The 27,138-nt window shown below is 47.0% G+C and overlaps 1 protein-coding gene across 3 annotated transcripts in view; it reads left to right on the forward strand.

Annotated features, from left to right (window-relative positions):
• Positions 1-1,261: 1,261 nt before the first annotated feature.
• CDH3 (cadherin 3) overlaps positions 1,262-27,138 on the forward strand; it is a 44,093-nt gene continuing 18,216 nt past the window's right edge. Inside the window, exons 1-3 of one of the 3 annotated variants that reach the window (XM_070613758.1) lie at positions 1,262-2,706; positions 2,935-3,055; positions 25,884-25,966. In XM_070613758.1, the coding sequence (XP_070469859.1) occupies positions 2,251-2,706; positions 2,935-3,055; positions 25,884-25,966 (660 nt within the window). In that variant the 5' untranslated portion in view covers positions 1,262-2,250. Of the gene's footprint in view, positions 2,707-2,934; positions 3,056-25,880; positions 25,967-26,268; positions 26,527-27,138 lie in introns of those variants that run through there. The other 2 variants (XM_070613757.1, XM_070613759.1) reach the window with 2 other exon arrangements.

Genomic DNA, 27,138 nt, shown 5'->3' on the forward strand with positions numbered 1-27,138 from the left:
CCCTTCAGTCTCAAAGTTGTAACCCCTTCTGCTGTCTGTGGTGCCTCAAAAGCCCTGTTGGGTTCCTGAACTTTGTCCATTCGTCTAGACCCTTCTCTAAGACTTGATCTATCTAAGCTGGATTCTGCCTCCTGCTAGACCTGGACCGAAACACCTTCTGGATCAGTTTATTTACAATTTCCAACCCTACCTTCTGTTCTGTGAATTGCCACTTCCCATTCTGTCCTTGTTCTTCTACACAGCACATATTATCTAACACTATATATTTACTTGTTTATTTTCCTCCACCCCCCACACTCTGGGATGGAAGGTCCAAGAGCGCAAGGATGTTTCTCTGTTTTGTTCACTTTGTATCTCCACTGCTTGGCGCACAGCAGGCTATGAGTAAATGTTTGTTGAATGGATAAATGAATGAATGAACGACCGACAAGGGGAGCTAGGAAAAGGCAGCAGCGTGGTCCAAGCTGCAGGCAGAAGAGCTGACTCTCAATTTCTCCTCTTCTCTCCTCTCCTCGCCCCCGCCTGGAATGCTGAGTGCCCTGGAAGGAGGCGGAAATGAGCGCGCTCAACAGCCCTCCTGCCGAGTGTTTACTTAATTAGGGCCTGTATCCCGAGGCTCGTTTGTGTTTAACTGTCCGCCTAATGGTTTCATCTGGCTCCGGGCAGGCGCTGAGGAACCTGCGAGGCTAGGATAGGCGGGGCCACAGCGTCCAGTCTGGGGCCCGCGCCGCCAGGATGCGGGTATCTAATCTCCCTTCGGGCAAGGGAAGCGCCCCCTGCGGGAGAGCGAGGCGAGGGAGGCGCGGAGCTCAGCGAACTGCCTCGGGCTCTTCCTGCGCGTTGTCCGCTCCAAACCCACAGTTGCAGGGACCACAGGCCGGGTATCCGAGCGCTCCCGTGAAACCAGATGCCAATTGCTCGCTTTACGCTCAGCCGTGAAATTGAAGGATTACAGCATTTCTCCTTACTGTTAGTTTGGGGAACATGAGGATGCTACAGAGGAGAGAAACCGCTCGCGAGGCGGTGGAGGAGGGCAAATGAGCCGGATCCTAAAGCAATGATACAGGCAACATTTGGGCACTTGGTCTGTGCCAGGTACTGAGTTTAGCTTTTTAAACGTGTTAATTAACTTTATCCTCGCCTATATGTATTAATTCCTTTAATCCTAGTACTTCGGAGGGCAGATGTCATAATAGCCCCATTTGACGCATGCAGAACTGAGTGTGAGAGGGGTTATTTCATCTGCCTGAGGCCACAGCGCTAATAAGTTGTGGAACCTGGGTTTGAACGCAGGCAGTGCGGCCCCAGAAGCTAGAGAGAGGACTCCTACCGACGCAAAACAAGCCGTCTTCCTCTTAGCCACCAGGCCTGGTGGTGGGAAGGACAGGCAGGCCATCGCGTTAGCCCTTGAGGGCCAAAGAATCTATAATTAGAGACTCCAGTCTCCTCCTCAAACCCCTAAATCAGAGCTGCGGAGGGAGAAGAGGACGAGGAGGCGTCAGCCTGGGGTTCTCAAGGCAGCTAGGGAAGGGGGGACACCTGGGAACCAGAGGGTAGGAAAGCTCAGCTCGGTGGGGAGAGGGCGTGCAGGGTGGAGAGATTGCGTTTCTGTGCCCGGGGCCCACTTGTGTGCCGCCCAGAGAAAAGCACTTCGGCTCTGAAGTAGAGGAAGGAATCCCAGCTCCGCCACGTGTCTCCCAGGAAGGATGTAGGAGACCTGTTTCGAAGGGAGGCTCACTGGAAGGCTGCTTTGCGCGCCAAGCACAGTTTTTACTTAGATTATATTCAGTATTTTAAACCAATAAAAAGTCGCCTTAAAAAAATGCCGTTATTTACATTTTACATAAAGTTGAGAAAGTGTTATTTCTATTTTATGGGGGGGAGGGGGTGTTGCTGGAGATGATGGGGCTAATAACCACCCCTCTGCCTCGCATCCTTTGGCGCCACCACGGCTTCCGAAATCTGGGACCTTCTCTCCTACCCTCCATTTGTTCAGCTTTGCAAGGGAAGTAATGAGTCTTCCGCAAGTTGTAGCAGATTCTGTAACGCAGTCCCTCGGGACCTCACTGCCAGTTTTAAACCCTCGGAGTCCTCGGAGCGGGCTGGCGTGGGAGGCGGAGAAAGAGGCAGGGGGCAGCCCCCGCCGCAGCCGGGTGTGGAGCGGACACACCCGGCCTCCATCAAAGCTTTGGATAACACAGCGCCTCAGGGGAGCATGAATGGGGCGCCTCTGTTTCCAGTCGGGTTCAGATGCGTCTCCATTCTTTTTCCACTGTAGCCTCAAGGCACAGAAACACTTTTCTCCGCGTGCTGAAGAGGCTGAGGAGGCGGGTGGGGTGTTGTTTTTTCCTCGAACCCAGAACCTGCGAGACAGGTCCTGGTTCCCTGCCGGGAGCAGCTCCAAAAAAGCCGAGAGAACGCAGGAGGGCAACAGGGAGGACAGGAGGGGCTTCGCAGAGGCCTGGACCACGCCAGCCGCGGCCCCACCTGCGAGGGGGCGGGACCTTTCGGCGCTGGACCAATCAGCACCTACCTGCGCTCACCTGGCCTCCTCCCGCAGGCTCCCGCGGACCACGGCACTCAAAGGGGCGCGGAGAGCTTAGTGGAGCACCGGCCCGCCGTCGCGGCACCTTCTTCACCCTTCTCTCTCCAGCCATGAGGCTCCCTAGTGGGCCTCCCTCGTCCCTCCTCTTCCTCCTACTCCAGGTACTCCACTGGCTTGCTCTTGCCCCGGCCGGGACGCTCCCTGGAGGGCGGGCGGGGTCCGCACACGGCGGTGGCGTCGGGAGAGCGCGGGGCTCGGTTCCTTGGCGCCAAGGTAGTCCAGGGAGCCCCGTAAGGAGTCCAGGGAGCCCCGTAAGGAATCCCGGGATGGGTGTGCAGGGCCGGGCACGCCTGTGACCCAGCCTCCCTTTTTTCCCTCTCTTCTCTCAGGCGCAGGTTTGCTGGTTGCCGTGCGTGGCCTCCGAGCCGTGCGGGGCGGGCTTCGAGGAGGCTGAAGTGACCGTGGAGGCGCGAGGCGTGGAGCTGGAACCAGGCCAGGAGCCTGGGAAAGGTAAGACCCTCCAGGAGCCCGCCGGGTGGAATTGCAGGGCGGGGACCCCACGTGGGCCACTCCCGTATGGCCCGCGCGAGGGGTGTCCAGGCTGGGGCGGGCGCCTTCGGGACCTGCCTCAGGTATGGGGGAGACGCAGAAAGCATCTCGAGGGCTAGCATGGGGTTGGGCGGCTGACAGAGAAGGACGGAGAGCATAGCGCCCTCTGACGTCTAGCCCTTCTTGCCCCGCTGCGGTGGCTTAGCTTGACCGCCTCCTTCGGGGTGCGGGACGGCTGAACTCCTTGCGCAGCCGGGACGTGGGAAGCTCTCCCCCGCTGGCCCCAGCGGAGGAATGCGCCGTCCACATTCCTCCCTCAACCCCCGCGCAGGTGTGGGGATGAGCCGTGCCCCGGGCAGCCCCCTTCGCCCCTCTCGGGCCCCCTTTGTGTACCGTGCTTTGTGTCTCCGACAGACAGACCGGGTCTGTTTCTCTTCTTCGCTCCCCTCCCCCGCCCCCCTTCTTCCCCGGCAGCTGGAATGCACTCTTAACCCTGCCCTTCCCGGAGGGCCTGCGCCACTGCAGCCTGCCTGGAAACGGCCTGCCACACCTGCACTGGGGCCATCTCGCACTGGGGACACCTGCCCCCCCCCCCCAGTCTTGGGACTGGAATGTTAGGGCGCTTGAGGGAGTAGGGAGTCTCAAGCCCGAAGATCTTCGAGCTGCGGGGGCGGTGGATGAGAGATCAAAGCACATTTTTGATCTCTCAATTACTTATTCTCCCTCACTCCAAGTTCAAGAATTTGAGAGTAGGGGGGTCACTTTGGTGTGAAGAACCAGTGTGTTATGAGACCCAGGCAGCTGCCACTTATGAGGGCCTCTTTCCCTTCCTCCAGGACATTGGGGGTTCCTCCACTGGATCAAAACCAAGTTCTTAAACAGAGGTGCAACCCAGGATGCTTGGGTGGGATTCCAGAGGATCCTTAACCTGTGAAATTATCTAAGAACTTGTGTATGCATTTTTCTGGGGAAGGGATCTGCAATTTACCTGGCTTTCAAAACAATTAACGTTGCCACCTAGCATTTTTCTAGTGCCCCCATCAACATACCCCTCCCCCCAGGTACAAATTCCCACAGCTTGAATGTGAGGGTGTGATGCCTAGGGGACAGAATGGCTCTCCTTTGTTTCTCCTAAAGAGGATTGGAGGCCTTGAGTTGTGGAAGTCTTTTTTTCTTTTCCCAAATAACTGCAGATTGACAAAACAATTAACACCCAGGCTAGGCCAGGCTCCTTAGAACTTGGCTGTAGGAGCCAAGGAGAGGCATTAAGAGGCCATGCCTCATAAACTTTAAATTCTTGCGCATGGGTTTATTACGGACTGGCTAACGAACTGAAACTCAGCCAACCTGTAAAAATGTTAACTTGGGCAGGGCCCCAAATCCAATTCCGGCTCCCTGAGGAAGCTTTATTGCCAACCAGACCTCTGCCAAATCTGCACCCCCTCCCCGTCATTGTCAAGTTCTCTGACTACAGTCTCGGAGAGCAGGCTACAGCTTTGAGTGTTGTCTGTGCTTTATCTTTCTTATTGAAGCAAGAAATATCAGATTAACTGTCACTTCACTAAGCTTGAAGTTGTTGAAGGGAAGCGGTGATCAGGTTTTCGATTTCATGGTCCGGTTGGCAAGTGTTTCTTGGTGATGTCAGGCATTCTAAACCTTTTGAGAAAATTCCGCTTTCCCAGATGTCTGGTGTATGGTTGTGAAAATGGTGGGTTCATGCCAGGAGCACACCTGGGTTATAAAACAAAGCGTGGGTTAACGTGCTTGGGCTAAACTTCTGCCTCCCTGCAACGTGACGGGTTCCTAGAGTGGTCTTCCCGTGACTTAGGCTGTTGCCTTCTTTTGTAAGAAAAAGTAAGTTTCTGGGCCCAATTGGTCTCAATAAATTGGGATTCCCTGACAAAAAATATTGGTATTTCTCCCCTACTCTTCAACTCCTGGTGTCTTTCTACCTCCTGAACTCAACGCTAGCTTGCCATCCTCAGTACACAGGAGCCCCAGCCTGGATCCAGCCACATTGAAAGGGTTATCCTCGGGGTACATACAAACTCTCAAGTTCAGCCAAGCAGACAATAGTTTCCATATTGCTAAGGAACAATTGCCCCTGTTGTTCGCCCCTGGGTTATGAATATCACAGGTGTCTATGAAGTTGGGATCAAAGAAATTATCCGATATAATTAATACCTTGTTTGTATGTGCATTTTCCTCTTCAAAGCACTTTCACAACTCTGAGCTTGCTTTATTCTCCTGACATTCTCTGGAAGCTGGTAAGGTAAATATTAAGCAACTTGAGCTCTTAATCTCAGAGTTGGGACTTCAGAAACCTTATAGCCCAGCCCTGCTGAAAGTTTTAAAGATGGAGAAACGGAGGAACCATTTCTAATGGATTCAATTCACTAGGCTAAACAGCTCGAGAGCTTCCTTTGAGGGTCACAGACGTGACTTTCACCTTTAGGTTTATGCCCGGAACCTGGTAGTTAATAGAATACTCAGTCGGTCTTTACACCAATCTTGACAATTTTACAGATGAAACCTGAGTGGTTGTGGCTTCACCAAAGTCATCACTGCAGTGACCAGCTGGGACTTGAATGGAAGTTTCTGACTCCTAACTTCCACAGCATTTTTTATTACCAGTAAGTGGGAGGTAGATGAAATGGAGTGGAATGCTGGAGCGCCAGATCCTGCAGACACCAATAACAGCCCTGTACCCCGAAAGCGCTTAGTCATTTATTCCTTTTTGTGACAGGGTTTTCAGGAACCATTCCTGTAGAGGAAACCGGCCTGGCTACAGTCTCTAAGCGTCCTAGTGATGGGGGCTTGGGTCAGGTGAAGCTGGGCTTGCCTAGACCAAGAGTGAGAGGTTAGTCTGGAGGAAGGTAGAGCAGGAATGTTCCCCCACCCCAAACCCACAGCCTGGGGTCTGTCTTCCTTCGAGTGTGGTCTGGAAACAAATACAGAGGAGAGGTGGGAGGAAGGACCTTGCATGGTATTAGTGCCGTGGTTAAAAGTGAGTGACCTAAAGTGGCCTGTACATCCTGGATGGTGAACAGTTGAGAGAGGCAGTTTAATTACAGTAAAGAAATCCAGTACTTCATTATGGTCCCTCAGCAGGTTCAACTCACCCTTAGTCAGCATTTGGGTGGGATTAAAGCTTACTCTCATTAGCTTTGGTAGGAAACTTCAAAGTTCAGTAATGAATCTGACTGAGCATGAGTTCGTTTCAAGATGGTTTTGCTTATTTCAACTTGTGTAAAAATTGCCTTTTGTTTTGGATTCCCCCATTCTGGGCTGTGCCCTCCATTTACATTTTATTCTTTCGGTAAACACATTTAGCATCTGCATGCATCAGGCACTTTTCTAGAACTGCAGCTAAGGCAATGAACAAAACTAAGTCCTTGCCCTCGGGGAGCTTACAGTCTAATATTATTTTTTATGCTTATGACTGCCTTGCAAAGCAGGTGCTGGTAACTTTCCCTTAACGGTAAAATGGGGGTAAGAAACTTTGCATGAGGTCACTGGGGCAGTCAGCAGTAAGGCCAGGATTTAACCCAGGGGGATTCCACAGTGCCCAATCAATCTGCTTCTGAGGAATGAATATCTGGGAACTGGGGCTTCCAGCTTGGCAGGCTGCCTTGCTGGCTTAGCAGCGGAGGAAGGTTGGTTGCTGAAGCCTGTCGTACATCACCGTTAGCTTGTGCCTGGGGAGCAGGTCTCAAATCTCTAGTCTTCATCCCCACCTCCTCGCATAGCACTCCGTTCCTAGGTTACCCAGTGCAGGGTGTGCTCACCTCTCAGCTGTGTGAGGGAGGCATTGCTTACGATGAGCCATGAGTTTCTAGGTCTCGAAACTACAGCTCTGCAAAGCATTTGGAGGATGATGGAGGAGAAGGAGGGAGAGAAGGGCCTCCCCTGCCCACATCAGCTGAGGCTTTGATTCTGAGGCTGAAGTCTCTCTGTTCAGAGAACCATTGTTATTGAAGAATAATGTATGTGGAGGAAAGTGCTTCGGGCTGATAAATGCACAGCTAGATGAACATCACAAATTTAAAACCCCCATGTTCCCAGCACACAGGTCAAGAAACAGCATCACCGTGCCTCAGATTCCCCTTCCTTCCCCGTCTCCACCCTCGCCCACCAGAAAAACCACTATCCTGACTTCTAATACTATAGATTAATTTGCCTGTATTTGAATTTTATGTAAAAGAATCATACAGAATATCCCCTTGGATCTGGCTGCTTTCACTGCACATCATGAGATTCTTTAGTTCAGGAGATGGTTGTAGTCGATTGTCCTTGTGCGATTGGTTCCATTTTGTGACTATCTACAGTTCTAGGTAGGTATTAGAAGTTTCCATTCTTTGGCTATTACAATTAGTGCTGCTGCGAACATTAGTGTTCCAGACTTTTGGTGAAACTTCACGTACAATCCGTTAGGTACACACCTGGGAGCATAACTGCTGAGTTAACTAAGAATTACCTGAGAATCTCAGTACTGTGGCTGGGTACTGAAAAGTCAGCTTTTTCTGGCTCTACCATCCCCCCACCCCGCCAACAGCCTCCTTACCAGACCGCTTCTTTCTGGATTCTTGATTCTCTCCTGGCCCTGTGCTGAGAGACTGCAAGTCTTTATTATGTATTTGGTCATATCCTTCGTCTTGGGGGAGAAATCGTTCCATTTGTCCTTGAGCTACTACTTGTTGCTTTCCCCCAAAGTAGAAATCTGGAAAGGGCCCTGAATTTCTTAGATGAGGGATTCTTCCTGGCTGGAGAGTTTTATCCCAATCAGTGTGTGGGTGGGCAGCAGCCTCCTCATATGGCCAGGGTGGTGGTGTCCAGCTCCTCCCTCATGATAGAGACGGTGAAGTGTCTGAGGCCCAAGGCCAAGCTGAGTGGTCATTCGGCCAACAAATGTCTGAGTACGTACTGGGTGCTGGATGCTCAGAGGTGAGCAAGGCCCACAGCTCCTTAACCTCAGTGAGCTCCCTGATTAGAAGACGAAGCAGATCAGTCACCAGACAGTTTTAATAGTAAAATATTTCATTCAGCAAATATTTATTGAGCACCTACTAAGTGCCAGGTACTATTCTGGGTGCTGGGAATACATTAGTGAGCAAAATAGGCACAAAACTGCGGCTTCATTGACCATTTGCCTGCTAGTGGAGGGAGACAGACAAAATAAGTTATATACATACACACACATATTACGTATAATATATATACATGACATATGTATATTATATATATGATCAAGTGGGAGTTGGGGGGGTGGGAATATAGAGTCACATAGAAGGGCTGCTGACATGTTACTGAGGAGGGCGTGGACCTGGAGGAAGTGATGTCCAAGCCAGAGGCTGGGGAAGAGTAGGCAAGGGGGTTGGGGCATGAGAGGTAGTAGGGAGTGTTCCTGGCAAGGGAACAGCATATGGGGTCCAGGAATTTCAATACATTTAGTCTGGCTGGACCATGGAGTGTAAGGTGGGAGGAGGCAAAAGGAGAAGTAGACAGGGTCCACTCCCACTTGGAATTTGTCTCATCCCATAACGGGCAGCGAGATGTTTGTGAAAGGCAGGAGAAGCGGCTGAAGTCCCGGTTGTGCCCCCCTGGAAGCCAGCATCTTTGAGGTCTCTTCTAGAATAAGGATACTGCCCCCTGCCCCCCAGCATCCCTTCTCAACTCTCCTTCCAGACTTTTCCCAGACCCCCAGGACGTGTTCAGCCTCAGCTGAATTTTCCCCTTCGTTTCATTTAGTTTCCCGGCATTGCCAACTGGCAGCAGGGCTCGTGAGGAAGAGTTTTCTAACAAAGCAAAGCACAAAAAAAAAAAAAGCAACCTAAATACCATTTACTGAGAGCTTACTGAGTTCCAGAAACTACACTATGTATTTTATGTAATAAGCCCCTTTAATCCTCCTAAAAGCCCCATGAGGCGGTGGAGTTGGCCCCATTTAACTGGATAGGAAACCTAGGCTTGTAACTTTGTAACCTGTCCAAGGTCACCCAGCTAGTAAATTGTGGAGTTAGGATTTGAACCCCAGTTGGACTCCTAAGTGTGAGGCACTAACCATTTAGGGGTTAGGGGGAGAGAGGAAGAGGTTGTGAGTCTTCTGGCCCCAACCAAGCTGGAAGAAGCTTGGAAATAGTTAAACTTCTGACCCAAGAGCTTCAAATTCCTGTTCCCTCCACAGGCCTCTGTTAATCACCAGACGCTGGAGCGGGGGGAGGGGGCACTTCTATCCAGGACCCCTGGCCTCCCTTTTAGGATGGGGGGAGTAGGGAGGGTTCAGATACCAGGCCTGATAGCATTCTCACTGACAGCTCCCAGAGAATCTGCTTCTGGCTGTTCATCTTCTGCCTCTCCTCACCCCACCCCCACCTTGCCCTGAGTGGAGGAGCTTGGCATGCTCTGAGCCCCCTCCCCCAGCCAAATCTGGGCACCCTTGTGGTTCCGGGTTACCTAGAGCGTCAGTGGTCTGCTAATTCCTCAAGCCGACAGAATCCCCGCCAGGCTGCAGCGGCTTTGGTCCCACTGAACTTCAGGGTGTTGGGGTCCTTCCACTTGCCCAGTGAACCAAGATGCCTTATCCTGGGAAAGAAAGCCAGATGGACACCATCCTTTTCCCTTCTAGCCCATCTTTGAACTCACAGCTCCGGCTCCGTTCCTGTCTGAAATCTGAGGAGACCACTCAGAGCCAAGAGGCAGCAGTTCTGGTGGCTGCTTCCTCCTTGTGAGAGTCTCTCAAGGTTCCACAGAACCCTGGGGAGGAAAAGATCTGTCTTCCCCCAGGATTCCGCACCATCTCTAGGGGGAGGTGGAGAGATGGGGCTGAGGAGGCACCATCCCAGGCTTTCCTCTCCCCGCGCCAATCTCAGTAATCCCACTTTTGTTTATTTAAGAGCACGTAAGATTAGTTCAGAATTACATCTCTATTACCGAGAAACTTTAAACTTGTGTTGGAGACCAGAAGTAGGTTGATCTTGCCCAGGGATTCCGAACTCAGGGGCGCACATTAGCTGTAGGAGGTCTTTGCTCCCCAGGAATTAATTGTGTGCAAGAGTGCGCGTGTATTTGTCTGAGAAGATTCCCCTCCAAAATTTGGGAACCAGAGCATACTCCCCACTCTCCCTCGCCCCCCTGTCGAAAGCTCTTCACATTCTTGTCAAATCCAGCGGTGGGGATGGGTTTGATGGTGTGCATCTGGGCACAGGCGAAGGAAGATGAGGTTCTAGGCCTGGTTTCTCATCCCAAACTGGGTGGCCCGGGGCAGTTGCTCTGGTCCCAGCTCCTTTGCCTTGCGGTTCTAACTCTCCTGTGTGTGGGAGGTGCCTCCCGAGGTCCTGGAGCTAAGAGGAGGTGGACGGTTGGTTGGTTGGTCCGAGGGCAGGGGTGGAGGGCTCGGTTACCAGCCTGAGTGTCTTGCTTAAAGTTGCTTCTCCCAACGAGCCCCATCTTGTAGCTTCAGGCAGGGAGAAAAGACAGCTACTTATGGGCTCTCACACACAAGCCAGAACAAGATGCCAGGCCCACACCCTGCCCTCTCCTTGTGGAGTCCGATTCAGCAGGGACTTCTCACCAGGGCTTCACGACCTGCTATTTTCTTGTCTCTTGTGGTCTCTTTCTGCTTCCAGAATTCTCCTGCATTCCCCAGCTGAGACTCAACCATACTTCAACTGGTTTACTCCTGCTTTTGGCCCCTGAGTCAGTAGTTTGCAAGCTTGGCTGATTATCAGAATTGCCTAGGGAGCTTTTTATTTTTATCATACCCCCTCCATATGTACTGTTTTCATATTATTTATTGTAGGATTGGGCTGGTTGGTTGGGATTTTACATTGATACGTGAATATATGTTCACTGTAAAGACAATGTTTTTTGATAAAATTTGTAGCACTTACTATGTGATAGGTTCAGCTCTTAAGTTCTTAGCATTTTACATGTATTAGCTCATTTAATCGCCATAACATCCCTTAAGGTAGGTAGTACTATTACTATCCCCATTTTACAAATGAGGAACCTGACGCCAGAGAGATTAAGTAACTTGCCCAAGATCACACAGCTAATAAATTGTAGAGCTTGGATTCAAATCTAAGCAGCCTGAGCTTTAACTGCTGAACTCCACTGCTTCCCAAGAGAAGTAAATCAGAAATAAACACACGAAAGTTCTTCTCGTCCTCAGTTTTGCTCCCTAACGATAAGCACAGTTAATGATTTAATGTGAATCCTTGTAGACGTTTTTCTGTACAAAAAATGTTCTGTATGCATACAGGAATTTTTAAAACAAGAATTGGACTATATCATGCATACAAACGTTATTCTGCAACTTGCTTTTTTAACTTACTGAATCATGGGCATCACAGGTATTTCCAGACCGTTAAATAAATATTTCTCTTGTTTAATTTCTCCATAGTGTTCTACATGGTGGATATACCATGATTTATTTAGTTAATCCCCTATTTTTATCTTTTACAAATGTGGACGTGGGGAGGAGTTAACATAAAAATTGGGAAGTGTTTGGAGTTTTAGAAATCTAGGGGCCAGCCTGGTGGTGCAGTGGTTAAGTTCGCATGTTCTGCTTCCACGACCTGGGGTTCGCCAGTTCAGATCCTGCGTGCGGACCTACGCACCGCTTTGTCAAGCCATGCTGTGACAGGCGTCCCACATATAAAGCAGAGGAAGATGGTCATGGGCCAGTCTTCCTCAGCAAAAAGTGGAGGATTGGTGGCAGATGTTAGCATAGGGCTAATCTTCCTCAAAAAAAAAAAAAAAAAGAAATCTAACTATCAAGAATTGCTTTATTTTAGGAAAGACTGCTGTAGAAAGATGATTGAATGAATCGTTTATCTTAATCCTATCCAGATAAATTAAGCATTTATGTTTCAATCAATACCTTTAAGAACAAGCTTTGCAGTAAGCTTAATAAGGTTACTAGACCATTTAAAAAGCATTAGTGGGCTGGCCTGGTGGTGCAGTGGTTAAGTTTGCACGTTGTGCTTCAGTGGCCCTGGGGTTCGTCAGTTCAGATCCCGGGTGCGGAGCTATGCACCACTTGGCAAGCCATGCTGTGGCAGGCATCCCACAAGTAAAGTAGAGGAAGATGGGCACGGATGTTAGCTCAGGGCTAGTCTTCCTCAGCAAAAAGAGGAGGATTGGCAGCAGTTAGCTCAGGGCTAATCTTCCTCACACACAAAATTTTTTTTCTCAACTTCTTCTTTAGATTTCAAAATCTAGTTCGCAAGCATTTTGCTGAATAGAAGTTGATTTCCATTCTTAAAGAGGATACTCATTTCTGATCTTATTTTCCCCCAGCAGGGCCTTATGGGTTTTTTCTTAAACCCAAATATCGCTGCAATAAACAGTCTTATACAGGGCAGTTGCAGTGATGTAAAGAATGCATTCTTTTTTTTTTTTTTTTAAAGTTTTATTTTTCCTTTTTCTCCCCAAAGCCCGCCGGTACATACTTATGTATTTTTAGTTGTGGGTCCTTCTGATTGTGGCATGTGGGATGCTGCCTCAGCATGACTTGATGAGTGGTGCCATGTCCGCACCCAGGATTCGAACTGGTGAAACCCTGGGCTGCCGAAGTGGAGTGTGCGAGCTTAACCACTCGGCCACGGGGCCGGCCCCAAGAATACCTTCTTGAAAACCTCAAATAAATTATGACTCCCAGGATTCAAGACTTATGTCTCATATGAACATATGTGAAATGTGTGTGCGTGGATGGGTGGGGAAGCTAGGGGGATGCTTACAACTCGCTAGTCTCTCCAGCTTTGGAATCATGTGACTTTTTACACTTTTTCTTAATTTGGGGGATTTGCATTTCTTCAGACTTAGCATACGAAGTGAGACTAATATTTATTAAATATTTATTAAATATTATATTAAATATTTAATATTTACTATTTCAAATTTCTGCACCTGAGGCTTGCGTGACATGTAACTGTATTATAATGTATGCCAGCCCGGGTAGTCTAATGGTTAATATTTGGTGCTCTCCCTGCTGCAGCCCAGCTTCGTTTCCCAGTCAAGGAGTCACACCACCCATCTGTCCCTTGTCATACTATGGTGGCTGCTGTTGCTGGGATGCTGAAAGCTATGCCACCAGTATTTCAAACACCAGCAGGGTCACCCATGGTGGACAGGTTTCAGTGGAACTTCCAAACTAAGACAGACTAGGAAGAAAGAACTTGCCACCCTCTTCAGGAAAAATTGGCTGTGAAACCCTGTGCATCGCAGTGGAGTATTGTTAGATATAGCACCGGAAGGTGAGAGGATGGCACAGAAACACTGGGCAGCGTTCCGTTCTGCTGTACACAGGGTCACTACGAGTTGGGATCGACTCCACGGCACCAGCAACAACAAACTGTAATGTAGAGAGTGCCTGAGCTGGAGTTCCAGAGCTCCTGGGCCCAGGTCAAATCTCTTTGTCCACTTACTAGCTGTGGAAACTTGCGTAAGTTACTTAGCCTCTATGCCCCAGTTTGCTCATCTGCAAAATAGGGATAATAGTGAGGATCTCATAAGTCTGTAGTGAAGATTAAATGAGTTAGCCTGTGAAAAAGCATGCAGTAAGTAAATGTTAGGTGTTAGTGGTGGTAAAAATAGCAGTATTGTTATAGTTTGTATACATATTTCTTTAGAATGCATTCCTGGAAGCAAAATTGCTGGGTCAAAGGACCTTCATAGTTCATTCAACAATTATTAAACACATGCTTTGTACCAGGCATTGGGCTAAGTGTTGGGATACAGTGATAAGCAAATTATAGAGACTAGTAAGGAAGATAGGCAATTAGATAATAAGTAAACATAATTACAAGTTGTAATAAATTCTATGGAAGAAAGTTACGTGGAGCTAGGAGAGTTTTTTTGTTGTTGTTTTTTTTCCTTTAAAGATTTTATTTTTTCCTTTTTCTCCCCAAAGCCCCCCGGTACATAGTTGTATATTCTTCGTTGTGGGTCCTTCTAGTTGTGGCATGTGGGAGGCCGCCTCAGCGTGGTTTGATGAGCAGTGCCATGTCCACGCCCAGGACTCAAACCAACGAAACACTGGGCCGCCTGCAGCGGAGCGTGCAAACTTAACCACTTGGCCACGGGGCCAGCCCCTAGGAGAGTTTTTAACAGGGGAAACTGATCTACTTTGGGAGAGTTAAGGGAAGCTTTCCTTGAGAAAGTAACGTTTGAATTGGGATCTGAAACATGTTAGGAGTTAATTGGGTAAAATTGGAGTGGGAATGTAGGCAGAGACTGTTCTAGACAGAGGGAGCAGCATATGCAAAGGCCCTGTGGTAAGGAGGTTATGATGCATTTAAGAAGAGGAACTAATGTAGCTGGACAGTGGAGCTAGGGATTGGGCACATTAAAGATTTTGTTATTTATCCCAAGAACAATGGCACATCATTGATGAGTTTCAAACAAAGAAGTAATCTTATTTCATTTTCTCTAATCTATCATCTGTTGCATTTTTAAAAGATCCTTCTTAAAAAAAAAAAAAGATCCTTCATTTTAAATGGAGATTTTTGCATTCCTTTTGCCAAAGATGATGTAGTATGTACTAAAGAGTGTGGTGGTAGTGATGGAGAGGAAGAGCCTTGGTGATCGACTGGAAAGGGGAGTCTGAGGGAGAAATGGTCAAGGAAGATGATGATGCTAGCTAACCGTATCCCAGACACTGTGCTAAGTATTAACTCATTTAACCGAGGTGGCTGTTATTAGCATCGTTCCCGTTTTATAGGTGAGGAAACAGACTTGCCCAAAGTGAGTGGTGGAACTGAAATTTGAGCCCAGGTACTGTGGACCCAGACTCTGTGCTGTTTCTGAGACCCAGGTTTTGAGTTGAGTGGCTGAGTGTATGATATGTTGTTCCCTGGGAGAGAGTGAGAAAGTTCCATATTTAGGCTCAGAGTAAAGAAAATCATGAATTTGCTTTAGGACATATCGATTTCAAGATATCTTTAAAACATCCAGGGGGAGGTATTGAATAGACAGATGCATGTGTTTTTCAGAGGAAGGATCTGGACGTTTGAAATTTTGATACATCTTCTAAAATACCCTCCAAAAGCCACATCAATTCACCTACTTACGAGAAATAAATGAGAGAATCAGCAACTTTAAAAAAACAACAAACCACCTTCTCCAGATCCACCTCCAAAAACTGATTCAGTAGAAATGATGAGTGGTCTGGAGTCAAGGAATCTCGATTTTTTAAAAGTTCTCCAGGTGATTCTATCAGCTGTGTTTGGGAACCATTACTCTGTGATAGCATGAAGACCACTGTGAAGAGTTTAATGTATCTCTTTTTTTTTTTTTTTGAGGAAGATTAGCTTTGAGCTAACATCTGCCGCCAATCCTCCTCTTTTTGCTGAGGAAGACTGGCCCTGAGCTAACATCCGTGCCCATCTTCCTCCACTTTATATGTGGGACGCCTGCCACAGCAGGACTTGCCAAGCGATTCCACGTCCACACCCAGGATCCGAACCAGCTAACCCCGGGCCGCCGAACCAGAATGTGTGCACTTAACTGCTGCGCCACCGGGCCGGCCCCAGGTGCAGCCCTTCTAGCCACCAGACCCTTAATTGCTATCCCAGATGTTCCAGGTTGATCACTAGGATCTCTGTTCTGGTCTGGTCTTTGGGGATGGGAATCAGAGAGCCAACCAGCACACCTCACGCTGAGCTCTGAGTCAGCCATGTTCCACGCTTCTGGAGTGCTGTAAACTATAGCCCAGCTTGGGTTTCTCTCTGGGGTTTATAAGGGAAGACCCAGCTCCCAAGGGTAAGGAGGAACCTGAGTCATGTAGCTCTTTCCAGAGAGCTTTCTGCAGAGAGGCAAGACCAACTCCTGTAGAAACAATTGTTTTCTCCTCAACAACATGGGGTTGCATATAACTTTTCCAGTCAGAGGGGAAAAAAATCACAACTCATTCTGATTGCAAATCAAATGCATGTTTACTATGGAAAAATTGGAAGATAAGCAAAATGGAGGTCCACCCCCCATTAAGGGCCTTTGTCATTTCAAATGAACATTTTCATTAGATCTTCCAGGTCCATTTCCCTAATGGAGTCTTTGTGAGAGCTGTCTGATCTGAGGGAGAGGGCCCGAGTCCCTTGTTTAACTGCTCCACAGCTCGCCCTCCAGCCAGCCTGGCTTCCCTAACAGTCCAGCCTCCTCTTTTACTTAGTGGGGCTGCAGAAGGGCTCCGTGCTGAAGGCCTCATGCCTCATCGACCCCATCGGCAGGAAGATCCAGGTGCGGGGTGAACAGTGCATAAACTGTGGGCCGTCTGCCAGGTGTAACCCACTCTGCCAGGGTCATGCTGTCGTCCGGGAGCTGGTCGTTTTCGTAAAGCCGCTGCTGCGCTGGCGGCCACTCCAGGATGCCTTCCACCAAGCGCTTCAGCTCCGGCATTGGGCTCGACTCCTTTGTGTCCCCAGAGATGGTGATCTTGTGGTGGCAAATCATCACAAACACCTCCATGGCGGCAGGTCTGCTTGCTCTGCTCTCAGCTTTTGGGAAGGAAGAGTCCGGCTACTTTGAAGATGCGGCAGGGCCAGGCTACGGCGGGGCAGGGCGTGTGGAGCGCGGTGGGTGCTTCATTTCCCAGCATGCCGTGGGCGGCTCCCTGGTCAATCACGTGTCCTTGAGTCCCCTTGGTGTCCCCGCATGCCTCGCGGGCTCCCGATCCTGCCCGCCTCCTGCCTGCCTCGCCCCACCGGCCTGGATCATGTCCCTTGCCTGACTCTGTCTTGGGCTTTTTGAACCTGGAAGATCGTTGGTTCTAGGAAAGCTAGTCTGCCTTGCAGGGGCCGAGGCTCAGCTCCATCTCTCTCTCTTGTTATTTTTTAAGAAATATAAAATATTAATATTTTATGTTATAATTATCAGGCTATAAACTACAAATGGTTGTTACCTTCCCCCCCTCAGCAGAGCACTGTTTTTCCTTGATAGGTTTTCTTTTACGACATTTAAGCCTATAGATTAGACATTTGAGCAACTGTAGCACACATAATTATTCTATTGAAAGTTGTTATTGAGACTTTATTTTTTACGTTTAAGCAATATTAGTGAACATCCTTGCAGATATGGTTTTGTCCCATCTGGGATGATTTCCTGGCACGATTCCTGGGGTCACAAGGCTTTTTAAAAGTCTTCTTAATTGCCAGAAAGAATGTGCCAGTTTCCATTCCCTCACCCCCTAACAATATATAGCAGCATCCATTTCCCAAGTATTCCAACACTTGTTTTTTAATTTGTATTTGTTAGTAAGTGAACTTGTTTTCTATATGTGGTTTTACTCAGGAGAATCTCAGAATCTTCTTTCAAGGCAATTCCACATACTTTCTCCCACACCTTCTTATCCCAGTCCCTTAACAGAAGGTAGTAACAGCTGTAAGGACAAATTTGTTTGCTTTCTTAGTTAGATATGTCCCTAAACTAAGCTAGAACGGAGACTTGGACAGTTTCTCTCCCATCTCCCACAAGCTGCCTTTTGGCCACAACACTTTGAAACTGATATTACTTTTCCCTTCTGGTCAAAATGCCCAAAGATCAGAAGGGAAACTGGCCAAGGTTGATCATTTGAAGGACATTTTGTCCCCAGAGAGATGGGTGGTTTCATTTTACAAGAACATCCAGTAAGGTTGGACATTGGGCCTACAGAGTACCTCCATGTCACGGCGGAGAAGACAAGCTTTTGACCTTCAAAGGTATTCCCTTGGGAGTTCGGAGGCAATTTTAACTTAAAAGCAGGTCTGGAATGAGTTCTCAGCCCAGTATCCATCAGTTCTTCTAAGTTTATTTTAAAAGCTTTCTTTTTTCAACAGCTCTAGTACCCCAGGGACTAAACTCTTCTTGCCCGAGTATTATAGTGGCGCCAGTTTAGGATCTGAAGCCAGGCGTGGCGGGGTGGTCTTAGAGAGGCGCTTTGAGCCCAGGCCAGGGACTTCTGGTTCCATTGGACGTCTTTCTGTCTAGTGCAGATACACAGAGTTCTGATTTTTTAATTAATTTCTCTAGAAGCAGTCTCAGGTTACTAACGCCCTTCGACAATACTCTGGGAATCGTGTGTTTAGGCTCAGTGATGAAAGCTATCCGTTTATATTGGTCTGGCACTTACCTACCTCTTCATCACATTCATTGACTTTGTGATGCAGAATCTCTGTGGGAGAAACTGAGTCTAAAGCAGATGAATGACTTTGTTTAGGGTCCCAGGTGGATGTGGAAGTAAGAGCTCTGTTTAGGTCTCTGTTTTCCAGGCTTAAGATCTGAACTGTTGCCCCACGTGCTCACCGGTGCTCACCAACTTGCCCCAGAAAGGGTTTGACACAAGCCCATTCATGCCCCCATGACTTGGCCGGGATCTGTGGCCTTGTAGAGCTAGGCTGCAGTCAGGAATGGGAATCAGCTTACTTCACTAGCTGTTAGAAGGCGGGGTAGAAGAGGGATGAGTGGTGATGAGACCTGGTTTCAGATCAATTTCATTTTGAAACCAGTAATACAAGCCAGTAGTGCCAGGAACCATCTGGGAGGAAGTTGTAATGATCTGCCCCAGGGCTTACCGTTTACCAGCCTTTCCATGACTCATGGCTCGCAGGGAAAACTACTCATGTTCCTACAGGTGCCTCGGCAAGTTTCTGTGGGCAGGTCAGCTTGTCTGTGAGATCTCCATCCTCTGCCCCCACAGTAACCACGGAGCACCCCTACAAAACAGTTTTCTCCAAGTGCAGGCTAAGCCAGCTCCCTAGTATGCTCTTTGGTCCTATAATTTCCTTCTCCCTTTGGTCCTTCATCCCTCAGGTAACGCATTTGTAGCTAACCGCTTACCCGCTTTGAGAGATTGTTTCTCTGTGATGTAGAGAGAGGCCCAGACCTGGAGCAGAAACCTAGGTTAATTGTGAGTAGGCTAAAGTTACCTTTTAATGAGGTCTTACTGTGGGCCCGACACAGTGCTTAGTGCTGTGGGAACGTTATCCCATTTCATTCCTCCAATAACCTTATGAGGTAAGTCTTAGTCCCATTTTCCAGACAAGGAAGTAGCTGCCATATGGATTTGAACCCAAGTCTTTCGGACTCCTGATCCCGTGTTCTTCATCACCCTTCTGCTTTAGGACTTGACATCTAGTCCCGCTGCTTCCTAGCTGTGGGCCCCGTATGCTTCACTTCCCTCTCTCTGAAGCTGCTTACGGAGGCACTTCAACCCCAGGCTGCCTCTTGTTTCTCGAGTTGTCAGACTAGGGGCTATAATATCCACCTTGCAGGTTATTTTTCAAGGATTTGGATAGGAAAGCACTTAGCTGAGTGTCTCGGGCAGAGTGGGTCTTTGAAGCTTATTTCTGCCTGCCTGAGTCATGCCCCTTGGTGTGTTCTGCATCCAGCTGAATGCGAGTTGGAACTGATGGGGCCAGGCCTTCTGGTGCAACTGGAATATGCAGCCTGAGTGGAGGCACGTACACTTGGAGTACACGACTATTGACTTCTCCTTGATTGCTGGCACTGACCCCTCTGAGAATAGATGGACAGCCCTGATACTGTGCTGCAAATGTTTGGAACCGTATAATAATGGAAATGTGCCGGCAAACAGGGTAGTAAAGTGTGTCGTGTGTTCCTGGGGGGCAGATTTTGCAGAGAGCAGGAAGAGGGGTTCTGGGCTCCTGGCAGCTTTTAGAGTTGGGAGGATTAAGGCGTCTGAGTAATAGCGGAGTCAGTCCATTAGCCTCCCACTGGGTAACCTGGTAGGAGGGGATTGGAGAGCTCATTGCGAGGCTCTCATTAAGGGAAATAGCTGACAGACTTACCTGGCCCGCTGTCTGCCAGCTGGAGACCTTCCCTTAGGAAGAGGGCTGTTTTAAGATTGGGAAAAGTGACTGTTCATTTTTTATCAGTGTTTGAATAGCTAATATGTTCATGTGGGTCAGAATTCAGAAGGGCATATTGTAAAAAGTCGTATCCTCGTTCCCTAGCTGCTGGTTTCTCCACACATAAGCCCAGTTTCTCCACACATAATACATTCCAAAGGTATTTTTCAAGTACAATTAAAAATCCAATTGTGTCAGGCCTGGCCCCGTGGCCGAGTGGTTAAGTTCACACACTCCACTTTGGAAGCCCAGCGTTTTGCTGGTTTGGATCCTGGGCGTGGACATGGCACCACTCATCAAGCCATGCTGAGGCGGTGTCCCACAGAGCACAACCAGAGGCACTCACAACTAGAGTATACAACTATGTACCAGGGGGCTTTGCGGAGAAGAAGAAAAAGAAAAAAAATACTCTTGTTGGGCAGGTGAAACAGGTGAAGGGGTTTAAGAGCTACAAACCTCCAGTTAGAAAATAAATAAGCCATGGGGGTGTAATGTACAGCATAGGGAATATGGTCAATAACACTGTAATAACTTTGTATGGTGACGGATGGTAACTAGACTTATTGTGGTGACATTTCGTAATGTAAATAAATATCGAATCACTAAGCTGTACCCCCGACACTAACAGGATATTGTATGTCAGTCATACTTCAATAAAAAACAAATACAAATGTTAGCATATTAGCATGGACTACATTGCTCTATATCTTTTGTGTTAATTAGCATTATATCTTAGAGATCTTTCCATATCAATACATACAGACTTCCTCATCTTTTCTATGGCTGCATAGTGTTCTCTTATATAGATGGTATCGTAAAACAGTCTCTCTCTCGCTCTTTTTTTTGCTGAGAAAGATTTGTCCTGAGCTAACATCTGTGCAAGTCTTCCTCTATTTTTTAGTATGTGGGCTGCTAACAGCGCTGTGTAGGTCTGTGGCTGGGAACCAAACCCTGGCCACTGAAGTGGAGCGGCTGAACTTAACCATTAGGCCACCAGGGGTAGCCCCCAAAGAATCTCTTAATGATGGACATTTGGGTTGTCTGGACTTTTGCTGTTACAATCAGTGCATTGTTGATTAGTTTGGTAGGTAGCTGAGGAGAGGTTATTTTGGACAGAAGGCAGTATCCTCTAAGAATTTAAAGGTACTTGGGGATAGACACTTTCACTCCCTGATGCATCCTGGGTGTCTAGAAGAATGTTGGGCACATAGGAAACACTCAACTAGTTCTTGAATGAAAGCTGTGTTCAAGAACCTGGCTTTAGAATCTGACCCCCCTGGGTTCTCATTCTAATTCCACTCACCAGCTGTGTGCCCTTGAGCAAGTCCTCTCACCTCTGCACTCCAGTTTCCTCATGTGGTATAAGAGTCTGTGTGAACTTCTGGGGTTTACAAATTTGTGATTTGGGGGTTTCATCTTATTTGATATTCAAGATGGCTCTGTGAAGTCTAGTTTCCATCTTCCAAATGAGAAAACCTAAATTCCTAACAAGTTAATTCAAGTTCCGTATCAGCATATTGATGTTTCCAACTAATGGAGCGCTGAGGGACCTTTGCATGTGTCTTTAACATAGCTTTAAGCAGCGCTGAATCACCTGGTGCCTTTAGACATTCTTTCTAAGCTTTTCGTATTCTTCTTACACTGAGGAGAAAGTGTATTTGGGCTTCTACTCTTGAAGACCTCTTTAATAACATGCTTCTCTCCATTCAAACCAAGGGAAGGCAGGCCTCAGGCTCAAAGCTTCAGCAAACGATTGATTCTGGGGCCCAGAGAATTCAAATGACTTACCCAGGATCACCCAGCAAGCTCATGTCAGCGCCTGCATAAGAATGTGATCTCTGTCTCCATTAAGAGTATTAACAGCAGACCCTGCCATGATGCGTCCTGTTTGTCAGTCCTTTACGTTTATTCTCATTGAATCCTCACAGCAACACTATAAGGGAGGGACTATTATTAACCCCAAATTATATAAATTTGGAGTGCTTTTCTCTAAATATCACACTGCCTCATGAGCATTTGAAAATCAATCTCTGCTCTTCAGTAGGTGGAGAAGGAGAACAGGTCATGGGAGGTGGGGAGGAGATAAGAAAACAAACTCTCGGGTCTGTCAGAAAGACACTATAACCCTGGTGGCTGAGAAAATGACTCAGGCTGTGGACAGGTCTGGGTACTGCTAGCTCTTCCATTTCCTAGCTGTGGACCTTGAATGAATTTGTTTAACCTCTCAGTTTCCCCATCTAGAAAGTGGGCATTAAAGTCTACTTGATAGAGCGCTTGGAGAAGATTAAACGACAAAGTACATGAAGTTAGCTGTTCGTAGTAATTCGTGAGGAGAGGGATTCCTGCCCCCTGAGATTGAGGCCGGTTGTATTAGTTTGCCAGGACTGCCATAACAAAGTTACGTGGACTGAGGGGCTTAAACAACAAAAATTTATTTTCTCACCAGAAGTCCAACATCAAGGTGTCAGCAGGGTTGGTCTCCCTCAGGTCTCTCTCCTTAGCCTGTAGAGGGCTGCCTTCTCCCTGTGTCTTCACAGTCTTCCCTCTGTAACTGTCTGTGTCCACGTTTCCTCCTCTTATAAGGACACTGGTCATATCGGCTTAGGGCCCATTCTAATGACCTCATTTTAACTTAGTCACCTCTCTATCTCCAAATACAGTCACATTCTTAGGTACTAGGGGTTAGGACCTCAACATATGAATTTGAGGGGTACAAAATTCATATTAAGAGAAAACTTGGACCTACAGAAAAATAATGGAAAATAGATTGCTGATAACCCCAATCATTGGGAAGTTTCATTTCCTTCCAGTCTTTTTTTTCCTGTGTATAGTTCCATATATTATATATGCAGTTCTACCTTCTGCTTACTCGGTTTTACTTCATAGCATAACTTCTCTAGATAATTTAAAACTGCTATAAATATCATTTTGCATAGCTGGATATATAATCTATGGAGTCAGTACTACCCCATAGATTACTTAACTTTGGCCCTATGTTAAGATGATTTAGCTTTTGCCAGTTATCATTCCTGGTCTTTTTAGCCCTGAGGCGAAGCAAGGTTCCTCAGAAGATGAGACTATAAAGCTGTGTGCCAGAGGTAAAGGGCAAGGTCACCCTGGGGATCTCGTTGCCCCTGGGACCCCCTGGAGCTGAATCAGGCCTGGATCCCTCTTTCCCCTCCCACCGGCTGAGCATGTCACAGCCCACAACTCCTCAGTGGACATGTCGTCAAGGAAGCAGGGCTGGTTTCTAAGCAATCTTCTCTTTCTAACAGGTGCATTCCAGCCTTCCCACAAAGAATCCTGCCTCTACGTGTGAGCTCTTAGGCTCTGGGGAGCTGAAGGCAGCTCTGTATGCTTTTAAATCCCCTCTGCCCACTTCCATTCACTAACCGCTCTCCCTAAAAAATGGCCAATGTCTTCACTTCTTTCACCTAGCTTAGTTTTTGCCTCTCTTATATCTGGCTTCTATTATGCAACCTCATGTTTGTAAAATCCATCCATGTCGTTACATGTCCTTGTAGTTGACTCATTGCGTTGTGTGAATATACCACCATGTTTCTATCCATTCTACCTTGATGGACATTTGGGCTGTTTCCAGTTTTTAGCTATTACAAATAGTGCTGCTGTAAACATTATAATACATGTCTTTTGGTGAATGTATTTTTGTTGGGTCTATACCTCAAAATGGAATTGCTGGGTCTTGGGTAATTTGTATATTTAGTTTCAGTAAATACTGCCAGTTTTCCAAAGTGACTGTCTCATTGTACACTAACACCTCACACTTATTGAGATAAAATATGTATAATATAAAATTTACCATTTTAACCATTTTAAAGGAAACAATTGAGTAGTGGTAAGTCCATTCACAATGTTGTACAACCACCACCAATATCCTTCTCCAGAACTTTTTCAGCATCCCAAACAGAAACTCTGTGTCTGTTAACAATAACTCCCCATTTCCCCCTCTCTCCAGCCTCCGATAACCTCTATTCTACTTTCTATCTCCAGAGATTTGACTATTCTTGATACCTCATAAAGCAGAATCATACAGTATTTGTCCTTTTGTGACTGGCTTATTTTAATTAGCATAATGTTTTCAAGGTTCATCCATATTGTAGCATGTGTCAGAACTTCATTCCTTTTAAAGGCTGACTAATATTCCATTGTGTGTATATACCACATTTTGTTTATCTCTTCGTCTCTTGATGGACACTTGGGTTGTTTCCATCTTTTGGCTGTTCTGAATAATGATGCTATGAAAATTTGTGTACAGGTATCTGAGTTCCTGCTTTCAATTCTTTTGGGTACACACCTAGAAGTGGAATTGCTGGATCATATGGTAATTCTGTGTTTACCTTGAGGAACCACCAAACTGTTTTTCGCAGTGGCTGCACCATTTCACATTCTCGATGCAGGAGAGTTTCAGTGTCTTCACATCCTTGTCAACACTTGCTATTTTCCTTTTTAAAAAAAAAAAAAAAATTTATTTTTTCTTTTTCTCCCCAAAGCCCCTTGGTACATAGTTGTATATTTTTAGTTGTGGGTCCTTCTAGTTGTGACATGTGGGATGCCGCCTCAGCAAGGCTTGATGAGCGGTGCCATGTCCGCACGCAGGATCCAAACCGGCAAAACCCTGGGCTGCTGAAGGGGAGCGCGTGAACTTCACCACTCGGCCATGGGGCCGGCCCCCCTTCTTTTTTTTTTTTTAATAGCCGTCCTAGTGCCTGTGAAGTGGTATCTCATGATTTTGATTTTCCCTAATGACTAATGATATTGAGCATCTTTTCATATGCTTACTGGCCATTTTGTATATCTTCTTTGGAGAAATGTCTTTTCAAGTCATTTGCCTGTTTTTGTTTTAATTGGGCTGGTTGTTTTTTATTGTTGAGTTTTAGGGGTTCTTTATATATTCTGGATATTGTTCCTTTGGAATTCTTTTTATATTATATTGTTATATACTATTTGAATACTTTATCATGTTTATGTCACTTGTGGTTAAAAAACTCATCTGTTATTCTTATTTTAAGGAAGGATTATTTCTGAACAATGACAGTAATAATCTGAGACTAAAAGACAATTTTAGAGGACAATCTGAGACAAAAGGACAGTGGGGAGACCTCATCCTGATATTTACACGGCACAGCACTGTCCCTGTGGTCCTTGTTGTGTGGTCCACTGAGCTCTGGTGTCTGGGCCAGCATGAAGGGAACCACAGGGCCAGAGCGTGCTGCTGATGGGCCCAGGTGTGACCCCTGGCAGGTTCCTGATTTCATGCTTTGGCCACAAGGAAGGGCGGGTAAGAACGTTGCTTGTGAGTCCTTTCTACCGTATGCCGTGGAGTCAGGCCAACCTGGCTTCTGAACTTAGTTTCTCATCTTTGAAAAGCAGCTAATACCTGCCTTGGTAGGGTAGTTGTAAGGATGAAATGAGCCCGGTGTCTGGCTTGGTGAATGGTAATTATTAACTCAGAGTGCTTGTTTAAAGGGTCAAGCAGGGGGGATTCAGAAGGTACATAACAAACTGAAAACTGGAGGTGGTCCAGAGTGATCCGTGTGGGCGATGGCAGAGCAGAATGCATATTCCGTGAAATCTTCCACCTCCAGCTGTGACCTTGTGTCAGCCCTATGTCTTGTGAGGCCACCTGGGGTTAATGTTGCTGAACATCCATGATCTCGGTTCTTTGGCCTCAGGAGCAAAGAAAGGGGTTTGGCCCACAAACTGACGATGAAGTGTTCCTCCCTCTTGAGACCAAACTTGGAAGCCCCATCTGGAACTCATATTTGGTCACACTGTGGGTTAGAGGAAGTAAGCCAAGTCTCCTTCTGCAGTGGCTTGGAACAGTCCTTCGTCTACTCAAGGGGCTATTGTCAGGTCTTGTTTCCCCTGGGGGAGCTTCCAGAAGCCCCCTCCTTCCTAATACTGTCTCTCTCCCTTCCCCACAATAGTTTTCATGGGCTGCCCTGGGCAAGACTCGGCCCTGCTTAGCTCTGAGGATGACTTCACTGTGCCGAACCACGGAGCAGTTCAGGTAAAATGCCATGTCCACCTGCAGGACAGAGAAGGATGTTCTCCATGCATGCCCGGCTTGCTGCTGCCCTGAGTCCGAGGTTGCTGTGGCCGTTGTGAGCCACGTTACCCCTTCAGGGGAGGCAGTGCTCACAGCTGTGGGTGTAGGTACTGATCTAAGCAAGATAATACTGGCAGCTGCCCACTAGGGGCACCAGAGAGTCAGGCCAGAGAGGCAGAGAGCTGCCTCATGAGTAACTGGCCAGGGCTTCCTCTCTTGATTCCCTGTCCCACTTCCCTTTCTTTCTTCCCCAAATCATCCAGGTAAACCTCAAGTGAAACCAGTTCCAGGACTGCCAATCCTATGGGCCTCTGAGAAGATGGACCTGAGGCATTTGGCCACACATCTTTGTTTCTTTTAATTTTTTGACTAGCTAATACATCCACATGGTTCAAAAATTAAAAATACTAAAAGATTATACAATGAATAATCTCCCTTTGTTTGTCTCCATCTGCCTACTGCCCTCTCCACCCCTCCAAGAGAAGACACAGAGAACTGTTACCAGTTTCTTTCCTTCCAGGGTTTGTTTATATATGTTATATATTTACTTATATATGTTATATTTTACATATTTATTATAGTTATATACAGATATAAAAATAGACTCTTTTATACGAAAGCTAACATACTATTCACATGTCTGCACCTTCTTTTCGCACTTGACAATATATCAGTGCAATGCCAGCCCCTTCCCACAGATAACCACTGTTATTAGTTTCTTCTGTATGCCCCCAGGCTTTGGCTATGTATAAGCAAATACGAATATATATATATCCTTATTTTCCTACCCTTTTATACAAAAGATAGAACAGTGCCTGGCACATATTAAATACTATTTAAGTGTTTGTTAAATAAAATACTAAACTATATTAAGCTGTTCTGTATCTTGTTCTTTCCATTTAACAGTATATATCAAAGATCTTTTCATGTCAGCACAGAGGCCTTCCTCACTCCTCATTTTTAGAACTGCATAATATTCCACTAGGTGGATATACTATAGTGTATTTAATTGGTCCTTCTCTATAAGTGAACACAGATTATTCCAATAGACCCATCCAGGTCGGTCTCCTCATCCTTAATTCCTGTAGGTGAGAGGATGTGTTCCAGCTCTTTGCACATCTGTGTTAAGGGGT

Source organism: Equus przewalskii, chromosome 3 (assembly GCF_037783145.1).
Source record: "Equus przewalskii isolate Varuska chromosome 3, EquPr2, whole genome shotgun sequence".
Classification (NCBI taxonomy): domain Eukaryota; kingdom Metazoa; phylum Chordata; class Mammalia; order Perissodactyla; family Equidae; genus Equus; species Equus przewalskii.